A 15309-nucleotide genomic window follows, 5' to 3' on the forward strand; every position below is an offset into this window, starting at 1 on the left:
TCCGTATCACCAGCGATGAATCACCACACTTGAATCAGAATCAGAACCAGAATCAGGTCTCACATCATTGACATATATTTGGAAAGTTGCTGTGAAACTTGTGACAGCAGTAAGTACATACAAACATGATAAGTTGCAATAAGAAACATATTAAAAATTAAATTAAACAAATAGTGCAAAAAGACAGCAAGAAACAGTGAGGTGGTGTTCATAGGTTCAATGTTCATTCAGACATCTGATGGCGGAGTGGAAGGAGCTGTTCCTGAATCGCTGAGTGTGTGTCTTCAGGCTCCTGTACCTCCTCCCTGATGGCAGAGGGGAAGAAGCTGTTCCTGAATCGCTGAGTGTGTGTCTTCAGGCTCCTGTACCTCCTCCCTGATGGCAGAGGGGAAGAAGCTGTTCCTGAATCATTGAGTGTGTGTCTTCAGGCTCCTGTACCTCCTCCCTGATGGCAGAGGGGAAGAAGCTGTTCCTGAATCACTGAGTGTGTGCTTTCAGGCTCCTGTAACACCCCCCCCCCCCGGATGGTAGAGGGGAAGAAGCTGTTCCTGAATCGCTGAGTGTGTGTCTTCAGCCTCCTGTACCTCCTCCCTGATGGCAGAGGGGAAGAAGCTGTTCCTGAATCGCTGAGTGTGTGTCTTCAGGCTCCTGTACCTCCTCCCTGATGGCAGAGGGGAAGAAGCTGTTCCTGAATCGTTGAGTGTGTGTCTTCAGGCTCCTGTACCTCCTCCCTGATGGTAGCAATGAGAAGAGGGAATGTCCTGGGGTTGGGGGGGTCCTTAATGATGGATGCTGCCTTTTTGACGCATCACTCCTCAAAGATGTCCTGGATGCTGGGGAGGTTAGTGCCCGTGGTGGAGTTGACTGAGTTCACAACTGTCTGCAGCTTCTTTTAATCCTGTGCAGTCGTGCCCCCCCTCTCCATACCAGACGGTGATGCAGCCAGTTAGAATGCTCTCCACGGTACATCTGTATAGATTTCTGAGTGTCTTTGTGGACATACTGACTCACCTCGGTCTCCTCATGATATATAACCGATGTTGTGCCTTCTTTGTAACTCATCGATATGTGGGGCCCAGGATAGACCCTCAGAGATGTTGGCACCCAGGAACTTGAAATTGCTCACTCTCTCCACTTCTGATCCCTCTATGAGGATTGACGTGTGTTCCCTCGTCTTACCCTTTGAGGTCTGCAGTCAGTTCTTTGGCCTTACTGACGTTGAGTGCAAGGTCAGGTACACGTCCATTCCTATGTCAAAGAGCACCCCCCCCCCCCCCCACACTGTTAGACTCACAGGTGATTCTTGCCCTTGGTATTGCTACCTCTAGAACAACCGAGCATGCTGTCCCTACTGGGCATAAGGTTGGAACATTGAAGGGGTGGCAGAGGGCATTGTTAATATTCGTACAATGGCTTAGTATTGAAAATCTCGCTATCTCTCCAGGCAAATGCGCAGGGAAATTCAGCAGAGGCAGGAGCAGAAGGAAATGATTCTCAAAAGCCGGAGCTCCCCGGAAAAGAACCTGCGAGGAAAGTCCCAGCCGCAGAAGAATCCGACCCCGTTGGTCGTGGTGAAGCCAAAGTCACCAGAAGGGCTGCAGACGTCACCATCCTCCACTCCTGTAAGAGTTTCTCTTGGTTGACGTGCTAAGTCGCCTTAGGTGGGACTAATGATTTGATCTACGAGGAGTGATTGATATGTTCGTGGCCTAAGGTAGAAGGAGTCAATTTTAGAAAACCTAGCACATTTATTTTTCAACATAGTCCTATCCTACATTTACACACTTAGTCCAGCGGTCGTGGAGCATACGGATCCCTTCTTTGTAGAAGTCGGCGTCTTGGACCTCCAGAAAGTGGTTGACAGCAGGGGTGATTGATAAAAGGCGATGAGTTATTAACTTCAAACTTTCTGCATAATCACTCAAAGAGTTGAACTGCATGTGCATGTAATGAGAGCTGTATAACTCATCTCCTTCTACCTCAGGCCACAAACTCATCAATTACCCCTGCTGTGGACACTTTCTGGAGGTCCAAGGCGCCAACTTCCACAAAGAAGGGATCCGTATGCTTCATGACCACTGGACTAAGGGGACTATGTTGAAAAATAAATGCGCTAGGTTTTCTAAAATTGATTCCTTCTACTTTAGGCCACAAACTTATCAATCACCCCTCGTAGATGTCAGCTCAGCTCAAAGAGACATCTCAGCTCAGTCAGGGTTGGGAATTAGATATCCAAGGATATCAGGTAATACGGTAGGATAGGCAGGAAGGTAAGGGAGATGGGGTAGCGCTCTTAATTAAGGATGAGATCAGGGCGACAGTGAGAGACGATATAACATCTAACGAGCAGAATGTTGAATCCATCTAGGTAGAGGTTAGGAACAGTAAAGGGGAAAAAAAATCACTGGTGCGAGTTGTCGATCGGCCACCGAATAATAACATTACAGTGGCACAGGCAATAAACAGAAATATCTCAGGCATGTAAGAATGGAACATCAGTTATCATGGGGGACTAACTTGCACATAGATTGGGTGGATCAAGTTGGTCGAGACAGTCTTGTGGAGGACTTCATAGAATACATAAATGAAGGCTTTCTTGAACAGCATGTTACTTAACCTACAAGAGAGTGTGTTATCTTAGATCTGGTCCTGTGCAATGAGAAAGGTAAAATTAGTGATCTTGTAGTTAGGGATTTCTTGGAAAGAGTGATCACAGTATGACTGAGTTTCCCATACAAATGGAGGGTGCAGAAGTTCGATCTAAGACCAGTGTACTATGTCTAAACAATGGAGACTACAATGGGATGAGGAAGGATTTAGCTAGTGTAGTCTGGGAACACAGGCTATATGGTGGAACTATTGGGGAGCAGTGGAAGACTTTCAAAGAGATTTTTCACGGTGCTCAACAAAAGTATATTCCAGTTAAAAGCAGGGACAGTAAGGGTGGGGAGAGCCAGCCTTGGATAACTAAGGAAATAAAAGGAGTCAAACTAAAAGGTTGTGAATAGAAAGCCTCCAAGAGTAGTGGGAAACTGGAAGACTGGGAAAACTTTAAAAAGCAACAAAGAGCTATTGAGCAAGTAATAAAGAAAGAAAATAAACTACCACAAAATATGAAAACAGATAATAAAAGTTTTTATAATTATATAAAGTGGAAAAAGGTATCTAAAGTGAATGTAGGTTCCTTGGAGGATGAGGAGGGGGAATTGATATTGGGTAATGAGGAAATGGCAGAGGCTTTGAGTGACTATTTTGTGTTGGTCTTCAAGGTGGAGGACATGTTTAACATGCCAAAGAGAGATTTTATGGAAGTGATGGGAGGTGAAGACCTCGATACAATAGCTATCATTAAAGAGGTAGAGCTGAGCAAACTTGTGGGCCTGAAGATACATAAGTCCCCTGGTTCTGATGGAATGCAGCCCAGGGTACTGAAAGAGATGGCAGAAGTTATAGTAGAGGCTTTGGTGATAATTTACTGAAATTTTCTGGACTCTGGGCAGGTTCTGGTGGTTCAGAAGACGGCGAATGTCACGCCACTGTTCAAAAAATGATGTAGGCAAAAGCAGGTAACCACAGGTCAGTTAGTTTAACATCTGTAGTTGGGAAAATGCTTGAAGCTATCATTAAAGAAGAAATAGTCAGGCATCTGGAAAGAAATGGATCCATCAGGCAGGTGCAGCATGGATTTGGCAAAGGCAGGTCCTGTTTGACAAACTTACTGGAGTTCTTTGAGGATATAACGAGCGCAGTGGATACAGGGGAACAGGTGGATGTTATTTACTTGGATTTCTGGAAGGCATTTGACAAGGTGCTGCACAAAAGCCTTATCCATAAGATAAAGATGCAAAGAGTTGGGGGTGATGTATTAGCGTGGATAGAGGATTGGTTAACTGAAAGAAAATAGAGAGTTGGGATACATGGGTGTTACTCTGGTTGGCAATCAGTGGTGAGCGGTGGTGCCATATGGGTCGGTGCTGGGCCCACAACTGTTCACGATATATATTAACGATCTGGAAGAGGGAACCGAGTGTCGTGTATCTAAGTTTGCTGATGATACTAAATTGAGTGGAAAAGCAAATTGTGCAGAAGATGCAGAGAGATATAGATAGGTTAAGTGAGTGGGCAAGGGTCTGGCAGATGGAGTACAATGTTGGTAAATGCAAGGTCATCCACTTTGGAAGGAAAAATGGAAGAGCAGATTATTACTTAAACGGTAAAAATTTTCAGCATGCTGCTGTGCAGAGAGACTTGGGCGTACTTGTGCATGAATCACAAAAGGTTAGTTTGCAGGTGAAGTGGGCTATCAAGAAGGCAAGTAGAATGGTGGCCTTCGTTGCTAGAGTGATTGAATTGAAGAGCAGGGAGGTTCAGTTGCAACTGTACAAGGTACTGGTGAGCCTGCACATGTAGTGCTGCGTGCAGTTCTGCTCTCCTTACTTGAGCCGGTGCAGAGGAGGTTCACCAGGTTGATTCCAGAGATGGAGGGTTCATACTATGAGGAGAGATTGAGTAGCCTGGGACTGTACTCGCTAGAATTCAAAAGAATGAGAGGAGATCATACAGAAACATATAAAATTATGAAAGGGATAGGTAAGATAAGATAGAGGCAAGAAAGTTGTTTCCACTGGTAGGTGAGACTAGAACTAGGGGACATCGCCACAAGATTTGGGGGAAAATATTTAGGATGGAGATGAGGAGGAACTACTTTTCCCAGAGAGTGGTGAATCTGTGGATTCTCTGCCCAATGAAGCAGTGGAAGCTACCTCAGTAAATATATTTAAGACAAGGTTGAATAGACTTTTGCACAGTAGGGGAATTAAGGGTTATGGGGAAAAGGCAGGTGGGTGGAGATGAGTCCATGGCCAGATCAGCCATGATCTTATTGAATGGCAGAGCAGGCTCGACAGGATAGATGGGCTGCTCCTGCTCCTTTTTCCTATTTCTTATGTAGGAGGTGGTGGCCTGGTGCTTATGGTCTCACTCCAAGACTTGACTGATGAGAAATTTCTGCTTTATATAAGGTGCTGTTCTGGTCTCAGAGGCCCAGCTATGTTCTCCTGAATATCAGGCAGCTTTTTTTGTAGGGCATAGAATGGAATCGAGATATAAGGACATGAGTTCAGTGGGGCAGTAGCAGGCAGAGACAACAGGCCTACCCGGAGAGTCCGCTCTGTGGATCTTTGGTAGGAGGTAGAAGCGAGCAGTGCAGGGTAAGGGAACTATGAGTTTGGTAACAGTGGCTGGGAGTTCTCCAGAGTGGATGAAGTCAGTGATGTGTTGGAGACAGTTTTCTGATGGTGTGGAGTGGGGTCCTCCTCGAGGGGTAGGTGTGAGGAGGTGTCTGAGAGGCAAAGTAGAGGTCAGTGGGCCACACTACAACAACATCCCATTTGCCTGCCAGTTTGATGGTCAGGTTGGGATTGGTGCGGGGAGAGTAGAGGGCAGTGCGTTCAGTGGAGGAGTGAAGGAGTGATGAAGTCTATGTCCCGTCGGCAACTCGAGATGAGAAGATCCAGAGCAGGCAGAGAACCAGAGCGGGGAGTCCAAGGAGAGGAGGAGGTGAGTGAGGATAATTTCAGAGACGTGAGAGCGAATCTCTTACACAGAGAGTGGTGGGTGCCTGCGGTGGTGGCTGAGATAGATACATTAGAGATTTTTAAGAGATGTTTAGATAGGCACATGAATGTGAGGAAGGTGGGAGGATATGGACATTGTGTAGGCAGGAGAGATGAGTTTAGTTAGCTATTTGATTACTAATTTAATTGGTCTGGCACAACATTGAGGGCTGAAGGGCCTGTTCCTGTACTATACTGTTGTATGTTCTGTTAAAGGACTCCTGCCCTCAGCTGCAGGGATATCTTTGAAGGAACGTCTGAGGGTCACACCAGTGGGTCTTTTCACTGCTTTAGCCTTCAGCCCAAGCAGGGCTTTGGTTCGGAGGTTGGGAACGCGAGCTGGATTTCAAGTTAGCAACCAAACCTGTTGGCAGATGTTTGCCCTGGCCAGACAGCTTGGTGTCAGCGTGAGCGAGAGAGAGAGGATTCCAGTCTTTCTGCACGTAAGGATGTAATGCTGAGGCAGTAGTGAGGTCTCACCTGGAGTCTTGTGTGCATTTTTGGGCCCCTTATCTCAGAAAGGATGGACTGATATTGGATGTTTGAATAGACAGCTCAGGCAATGTATCACCAAATAATTAGATAGGGCGTCAAAGGTGAAAGGGAAAATGGGCTTGAGAGGGAAATGGATCAGCCATGATGAAACGGCGGAGCAGACTCAATAGGCTGAAAGGCCTAACTCTGTTCCAATGTTTTATGTTCCTTCGGTCTTTCATATGGAGACTGTCCTCCAGTCCGCTGAAGGAGTCTGTTAGTGAGCTAGACCTGGAGGTGCTCCATTGGTCGGAATGGACCATGGATATTGTGTCCTAGCTGTCTGCATGATGTGCAAGCCAGGGAAGTACAACACGCAGAGCAAGTTGTTGCCCACGCAGCTAGCTAGCTCTCTCCATGCAGCTGATGAATGCAAAGGAATGGCAGAGATCAACAGTTTGGCATCAGCAGTGTCAGAGGAGTTTCCAGTTAGTGTTGAACTCAACGTAGGGACTTCGGCTGCAGAATTTTCCCTGTGGGTTTACTCCTGAACCTTTCCCCGTGAGTGGGCGTAGCTGCGAGGCAGTGGGGATTTGAGATCAAGAATTTTCCTTTTCCTAGATGAGCTGCCATCCGCAGCTGACAGACCCCATCTGCCCAAAGCGACTGGTTTTAAGGCACCAGTAACCCACCCTTGCGCCTTCTCCTGTCAGTAGAAACGGTTCCGCCAGCCTTAGTGGCTCAGCCAGACATGAAGGCCAGGAGCTGGACTTGGTTGTTGGAAGCCTGCCCTGCCCATGCAATATGATCATGTCTGCTCTGTGCAGGCCTAAATTCTTTTTTTCCGTACTGGTTTACGTATTAATAAGCAGCCAGTCAGTGGAGGTTGTGTCTCTCTCAGTCCATCAGGGTCAAGCATATTTAGCTTCCGACCCACAACAGACACACCAAGTGCTGGAGGAACTCGGCAGATCAGGCAGCAATTCTGGTGAGGAATAAAGAGTCGATGTTTCAAACCGAGACCCCCTCATCAGGACTGGAAAAGAACTGGGAAGAAGCCAGAATAAGACTGGGAGGTGGTGGGAGCATGGAGGGAAGGAGTACAAGCTGGCAGGTGATAGGTGAGACCAGGTAAGAGGGAAGATGGATAAAGTTAGAAGCTGGAAGGGTTTAGGTCAGGGGTTCCCAATATCATAAAGCCACAAGATATGGGAGCAGAATTAGGTAATTTGGCTCATTGAATCTGCTCCACCATTTCATCATGGCTGATCCATTTTCCCTCTCAGCCCCGATCTCCTGCCTTCTTCCCTTATCCCTTCATGCCCTGACCAACCTCTGCTTTAAATATACAAAAATACTCGGCCTCCATAGCTGACTGTGGCAATAAATTCCACAGATTCACCACTCTCTGGCTAAAGAACTTTCTCCTCATCTTCCTATTCATCTCTAAAAGGATGCCTCACCTGTGTCCTCTGCTCTTAGACTCCCCTACCACAGGAAACGTCCTCTCCACATTCACTCTGAGACCCCTTGCTTAATTGCACTGGTCCATGGCAAGTAAAAGGTTGGGAACCCCTGGTAGAGGTGGAAGAGATAAAGGGCTGAAGAAGGAGAAATCTGATGGGAGAGGAGAGTGGACCATGGGAGAAAGGGAATTAGGAGGGGAAGAGGGATAAGATGGGAAGGTCTTCATTGAGTCCTCAACATCCAATCTGCTCTGGTACCACAGTATTTATGTGGGCTGTCCTGCTGAGACTCTGGACGATGGTGATCCCTCCAGGACACTGACAGCTGGGTCTTAACAACTGTTGGGTCATTGAATATCAGGGGTAAGCAGTTAGACGCCCTCTTGCTGGAGATATCATTACCTGGTGTACTCGTGGCATCATAACTTGGCTTCGTGGTGTCTGGCTATCACACTGAAGAGTCCCAAGCCTACTCTCTCCTCTGTATCACTGGGACCTTTCTCACCTGTCTGCTGTCTGCTGTGGTAGTGAAATCTGCCCCAATACCTTGTAAGTTATAATTCTTTGAGGACAAAGAAGTCTGGGTGTGGGAAGCAAGCTTCCATTGTGTAGAGCTTTTTATTGATGGCATGAACTTCTATTTTCCCAACTACCAGTAATTTTTTCCCTCCTGCTTCCCTCTTCTTCAATCCCCCGTTCTGGCCTCTTCTCCACATCTGCCTATCACCTCCCCTGGGACCCCTCCTCCTTCCCTTTCTCCTGTGGTCCACTCTCCTCTCCTATCAGATTCCTTCTTCTCCAGCCCTTTTACCTTTTCCACCTATCACCTTCCAGCTTCTTACCTCATCCCGCTCCCCCACCCGCCTGGTTCCACACATAATCTTCCAGCTTGTCCTCCTTCCCTTCTCCCCACCTTTTTTATTCTGGTTTCTTCCCCCTTCCCTTTCCAGTCCTGATGAAGGGTCTTGCCCAGAAACGTCAACTGTTTATTCATTTCCATAGATGCTGGCTGACTTGCTGAGTTCCTCCAGTATTTTGTGTGTAGAATTCCATTTGTCTTTGCCATTATCTACATTACTCGCAGCTAACTTTCTGTGATCCTGCCCCAGCTCTCCCTGTACAGTAATGTTCTGTGATCCCTCTCTCCCTCTCTCCCTCTCTCCCTCTCTCCCTCTCCCCCTCTCCCTCTCTCCCTCTCCCCCTCTCCCTCTCTCCCTCTCTCTCACCCTCTCTCATTTTACTTTCCTACACTTTTCACCATCATCATGGTCTTTGGCACTGTGGGCGATGGCAAACCTCTTCTGGGCCAGTGTCTTTACAAGATGGGTGACACCAGCCATTATCAATACTCTTCAGAGAGTGTCTGCCTGGCATCAGTAGTCTCATCACCAGGACTTGTGATCTGCACCGGCTGCTCATACGACCATCCACCACCTGCCTCCGTGGTTTCACGTGACCCTAATCGGGAGGGCTAGGCAGGTGCTACACCTTGCCCAAGGGTGACCTGCAGGCTAGTGGAGGGAAGGAGCCCCTCACACGTCCTTTGGTAGAGACGTATTATCTCCACCCCGCCATCCAACTACACCTTTAACCATACATTATCGTCCAGCTCCCCTGTGGCGTTTACCGTTTCGGGAAATATCTAAAATAACGCACACAATATGCTGGAGGAACTCAGCAGGCCGGGCTACATCTATGGAGAGGAATAAAGACATTTTGGGCCGAGACTCTTCATTAGGACTGGAAATGAAAGGGAATGAAGCTGGAATAAGGTGGTGGGGGAGGAGTACAAACTCTATCTCTTTAGAAAGTTCTTACTGTGACTTTTGTTTTTAGACAGTAAATTCTAAGTCACAACTGTCTATGTTAAAAAGAAATGACTTCATTGTCCTTCTGTCCCAGGCCTAGGCTGAGTCCAGACTGAACAAGAGGCCTGAGCAGAAACCCAGGAACTGGGATCTCAGTAACCAAAGGGAAGAGATTTATGGCAACTTAAGAATTATCCTAAATCTGTTTCCTCCAGTTACCGAACCTCCTGCCGCTGAAAGCACTTTCTCCTGACCCACCCTCCATTATTTGATTGCCTCTAATAAATCTGCCTTTATCACCTGTCTCAAAGGGGAGTAGCACTGGGGCTTCTCATGTCTCACCACATTAAATGGTCCCCTCTCCCTGGGCCGGCTGCTCACTGACCTGTTCCGGTATCAGGAATGGCATTATTAGTGTCATGTTATTCTATAATATCATGGAAATAAATCTCTGACTACATCGTGTTCTTGTCACTGGTGCCATTGTCATGGATCCTTCTGCACGCCTCTCTGAGTCTTTGAGGCGAAACTGAATGGTATTCTGAGCGTCACAAGATCAGGAAGCTCCTGTGACACTGGCTGCCAAGATTGTTTTTTACTGAGTGTTTTAAAATGCCAGCTGTTTTCAAAGTTTTTTTTCTTCTCTCTCCTTCAGACCAGCCAAGTGTTAGAAATTGTCTCCAGCCCAAGCCAGCGAGCAGGCAGTGGGGAGAAGAAGAACGTGGGACACAGCAGTGAACTGTCTCCAGACAGAGCAGATGCTGAGCCAGAGCTGGATGCCGTAGAGCTGGTTTCCGAACAGAAGGCCAATGGCACAGAACACTGCTCGCTGCTCCAGACACAATCCCAAGCAGAGCAGAAAGAACCAGGCCAGAAGCAGGAGCAGACAGAGGTTCCGTCGGAGATCCCTGCTGAAGCACAAGACGGAAATGCTGGGAGTGAGGCAGTGAACCAGCCGGAGGCCAATGTGCAAAAATTCCAAGCCGAGCTGGAAGCTCACTCTGGGGTCCAAGCAGTCCAGGAAGACAGTCAGAGCCAGGCTTCATCCGAAACCAGCCCTCAGATTTTGTCAGGGTCTCTGGACGAGGCTCATGAGGAAGATCTCCATCAATTCCAGCCAGAGCCCTGTCACCTGTCTCAAGCAAAGGCTTGTGTTCAGGCTCAAGTAGAGGTCCAAGACCAGAGCCTGCGAGAGGCCCAGGACCAAGGAGAGTTACCAGCCCAGGGGCTGATCCAAAAGGAGGGCCAAGACCAACCCTTTCAGCAAGTCCACGATCAGCCCAAGACAGAGATCGATGACCACACTCAAGAAGGGGCTTGTGACCAGGCTCATGAAGAAGTCTGTGATCAGATCCAAGCAGAAGTCTATGATCAGGGCCAAGCAGAGGCCCAACATCAGGTTCGCAATGAGGCCCAAAATTGGGCTAAGTTATACAACAGTACAGTCAATATAGTTTAGAAATACAGTTGTGTCAGCGTGAATTAATCAGTCTGATGGCCTGATGGAAGAAGCTGTCCCGGAGCCTGTTGGTTCTGGCTTTTATGCTGCAGTACCATTTCCCAGATGGTAGCAGCTGGAACAGTTTGTGGTTGGGGTGACTCGGGTCTCCAATGATCCTTCAGGCCCTTATTACACACCTGACCTTGTAAATGTCCTGAATAGTGGGAAGTTCACAACTACAGATGCGCTGGGCTGTCCGCACCACTCTCTGCACGGTCCTGTGATTAAGGGAAGTACAGTTCCCATACCAGACAGTGATGCAGTCAGTCAGGATACTCTCAATTGTGCCCCTGTAGAAAGTCCTTAGGATTTGGGGACTCATGCCAAACTTCTCCAACCGTCTGAGGTGAAAGAGGCTCTGTTGTGCCTTTTTCACCACACAGCTGGTGTGTACAGACCACGTGTGATCCTCGGTGATGTGTATGCCGAGGAACTTAAAGCTGTTTACCCTCTCAACCCCAGATCCATTGATGTCAATAGGGGTTAGCCAGTCTCCATTCCTCCTGTAGTCCACAACCAGCTCCTTTGTTTTTGCGACATTGAGGGAGAGGTTGTTTTCTTGACACCATGGTGTCAGGGTGATGACTTCCTCTCTGTGGGCTGCCTTGTTATTATTTGAGATCAGACCAGTCAGAGTACAGAGAGTCTGTTCAGTGGTCCCATCACTGCTCAGCCTGAACCAGCCCCCTGATTGTAGTGCTTGGCTGGGTTGAGAATGCAGTGTGGGGAGTGAACACCAGCTTACAGAACCACCAACCCCATCTGGGGCACAGGCCTTTGACAGCAGCTCGCCAGAGTCCTCCATCCTGGGCCAGTCTTTCAATCTGTTCCCAGGTGTGGCCCATCTTCTTGGCATATTCTTCCTCTCCCAGGGATGGAGCTTCTGTTGGGGTTTCTGTAGCTCTGGGTTTTTAACCCCATGCCCAGGTGGTGGTGGGGGGTAGTGAAAGCAGTTGGGAAAGCTCCATTCCCGCAAGGTAGAAGATTCCTGTGGCGTCGGAGAGTCATAGAAAAATACAGCAGAGAAACAGGTCCATGCTGAGCCATTTTAAACGGTCTCTTCCCATCGACCTGCATCAGGACCATTGCACTCCATATCCCCCCCCCATCCATGTACCTATCCAAACTTCACTTAAACGTGGAAACTGAGTTCACACACACCACTTATGCTGGCAGCTCGTTCCAAACTCTCCCCACCCTCTGAGTGAAAAAGTTTCCCCTCATGCTTCCAGGTGGCAAATCCAGTTACTGCTTTGCCTATCCTGAAAGGAACTGTCCGAGTTTTGAACAGATACCAGTGGGTCCCTTGCAATTATTTTCTGAGATCATTAAATTGATCCAACACCGTGCCTTTTCTTTAAAATATCTCAGTCAGGTTAGACTGAAATGTCTAGACAGAGCAGACATGGAGAGGATGTTTCTGAAAGTGGGAGAGTGGAGTACCAGACAGTGCAGCCTCAGAAATGAGGTTCGTCACTTCAGAACAGAGATGGGGAAGAATTTCTTCAGCCAGAGGAATTCATCGCCACAGGTGGCTGTGGAGGCCAAGTCATTGGGGATATTTAAAATCAGAGTTTGATAGGCTCTTGATTAGTCAGGGCATCAAAGGTTATGGCGAGAAGGCAGGAGAATGTGGTTGAGGTTATAAATCAGCCATGATAGAATAGAAGGACGTCCCTTTAGAACGGAGACGAGGAGGAATTTCTTTAGCCAGAGGGTGGTGAATCTGTGGAATTCATCGCCACAGACGGCTGCGGAGGCCAGGTCGTTGGGTGTGCTTAAAATGAAGGTTAAGAGGCTCTTGATTAGTAAGGGTGTCAGAGGTTACGGGGAGAAGGCAGAAGACTGGGGTTGAGATGGACAATAAATCAGCCATGAAGGAATGGTGGAGCAGACTTGGAGGGTCAAGTGGCCTAATTCAGTTGCTAAGATTTATGGTCTATCTACGAATAGGTTATGAGATCAGCACAACATTGTGGACTGAATGGCCTGCAATTCCGTGTTCTAAACCTTTCATCTATATTTCTGTTTTCTTCAGAATACCCAGTCGGAGATCTTCGAGGAGCTTGACCAGAAGAGCAAAATTGTTGAGGAGGAAACCGAACCAGCAGACGCATGCAGCACGCTGCCGGCCGAAAGCACAGAGCAGAATGGGAGCTCGAGGCAATTCCACCCTGAGGTCCAGAGTCAGCCCAGGAGCGAAGGTGGCCCCGAGGCCCAGGCGTTCCCCCAGGGGGTGCAAAAGGCAGCAAGAGAGACGCTGAGCACGGCGGGCAACCCGCACGCCGCCTCGCAGGTCATCCAGAGGTTGGCTAAGGTCCTGAAGTGCAACCACAGCCAAGTGGGCCCAGCAAGCAACCTGAATTATTCCGGACAGGCTGATGCCGCAGGGCACGCTAATGTCACGGAGGAGATTTCAAATGCACCTTGGGATCAGCGTGATTCCTATTGCAACTGCTGGGGTTACAGTAAGTGAAATACAACCATTTTGCCTTCTAAACTCAAAATCTGGGTTTCCTCACTTGCAGGGACTCCACAGTTTGCGTTCTCAGTATTATTTGTTTATTCTTTGTATTTGCACAATTTGTCTTCTCTTGCACATTGGTTGCTTGTCAGTGATTGTGTGTACAGTGCCTCTAAAAAAGTATTCGTCCCCCTTGGAGGTTTTCATGTTTTGTTGTTTTACAACACTGAATCATAGTGGATTCATGGCTGTTTTGACACTGATCAACAGAGAAAAACTCTTTTGTGTCCAAGTGAAGTGATCTAAATTAATTACAGCTATAAAACACAGAACAACTGACTGCATAAGTATTTTTCCCCTTCAAGTGGCTATTTAATAGGTGCATCTTTGGCAGCAATTACAGCCTTGAGCCTGTGTGGATAGGTCTCTATCAGCTTTGCACATCTGGACACTGCAAATTTTCCCCTTTCTTCTTTACAAAACTGCTCAAACTCTGCTAGACTGCATTGGGATTCCATGGGGCAACACCATAGCGTAGTGGTTAATGCAATACTTTACAGTACCGGCGACCCCAGTTCAATTCCAGCCGTTGCCCGTAAAGAATTTGTATGTTCTCCCCATGACCGCGAAGCTTTCCTCCAGGTGCTCTGGTTTCCTCCCACAGCCCAAAGACCTACCAGTTGGTAGGTTGATTGGTCGTTGTAAAACTGTCCTGTGATTGGGCTGGGATTAAATCGGGGGATTGCTGGGTGGCACAGCTCGAAGCAGCGGAAGGGTTTACTCCACACTGTATGTTAATAACATAAAATAAATTAATTAATTAACTCAAAACATGCGGTTCCTCACTTTCAGGAACTCTACAGTTCGTGTTCTCGGTATTATTTATTTATTTGTGTTTGTTTTTTGCATATTGGTTGCTTGTCAGTCTTTGTGTGTAGTTTTTCATTGATTCTGCTGCAGTTCGTTGTCCTACTGTGAATGCCCGCAAGAAAGTTCATCTCAGGGTAGTATAGGGTGGCATATATGTACTTCAAACATAGATTTACTTTGAACTTTGAACCTTGAAGTAAGGGAAACATAACCTTCAGACCACATTCGGAGTATTGTCAGCTGTGGAAGCTCCTACCAAAATTCTGTTGCCCCCCCCATGCCTAACCAACATCACCCGTCAGTTCCACGAAGGCATGGAAGGCCGCAACAACGTGTGGCGAATTGTCAGACCCATTTTCCATCAGCAATGGCATAAAACAGGGTTGTGTTCTGTCTCTTACTCTGTTTGGACCATTCTTCGCTGCTGTTCTTCAGGATGCCACATCAGACCTGAAGTTAGGGGTCTTCCTACAAACGAGAGCTGATGGCGGGCTCCTCAACCTCGCAAGACTGAGAGCAAAAACAAAAGTCAGGGACATTGTGGCGCATGAGCTACAGTTTGCTGATGACTGTGCACTGGTTGCCCACTCTCTCAAAGACTTACAGGAGATTACCAGTCGCTTTGCCAGTGCAGCCAAAAGCTTCGGACTGACAATCAGCCTGAAAAAGATGGAAGTTTTGTACCAACCGGCTCCTGGCTCAAGCTATGAAGAACTAACTGTCCTCATTGATGACACTCATCTCAATGCTGTCAACATGTTTTGCTACCTGGGCAGTATAATAACATCCTCAGCTTCTCTGGATGTAGAGATTGAGTCAAGAACCAGAAAAGCCTGCTTTGCCTTTGGTCAGCTGAAAGATCGAGTTTGGTCACAGAACATCAGGTTGGCCACCAAGTGCAAGTTATACAGGGCCGTTGTCATATCAACCTTGTTATACGGGTGTGAGACATGGTGCCCATATTAGAGACACTTACGCCAGCTTGACCAACTGCAGCAGTGTCACCTGTGTTCTCTGATGAAGATCAGCTGGCGAGACAAGGTCTCCAATACCGAGGTCCTCTCTCGAGCCGGAATGCCAGCAGTTTCAACCCTGGTGATGTCAGCCCAAC

The 15309-nt window shown here is 47.6% G+C and overlaps 1 protein-coding gene across 1 annotated transcript in view; it reads left to right on the plus strand.

Moving 5' to 3' along the window:
- LOC140191855 (uncharacterized) overlaps window positions 1-15309 on the plus strand; it is a 135699-nt gene that overhangs the window by 107333 nt on the left and 13057 nt on the right. Inside the window, exons 13-15 of the mRNA XM_072249648.1 lie at window positions 1445-1622; window positions 10019-10762; window positions 12903-13332. Coding sequence (XP_072105749.1) covers window positions 1445-1622; window positions 10019-10762; window positions 12903-13332 — 1352 coding nt within the window. The remainder of the gene's footprint in view (window positions 1-1444; window positions 1623-10018; window positions 10763-12902; window positions 13333-15309) is intronic.

The sequence above is a fragment of the Mobula birostris genome, chromosome X, assembly GCF_030028105.1.
Source record: "Mobula birostris isolate sMobBir1 chromosome X, sMobBir1.hap1, whole genome shotgun sequence".
Lineage (NCBI taxonomy): Eukaryota > Metazoa > Chordata > Chondrichthyes > Myliobatiformes > Myliobatidae > Mobula > Mobula birostris.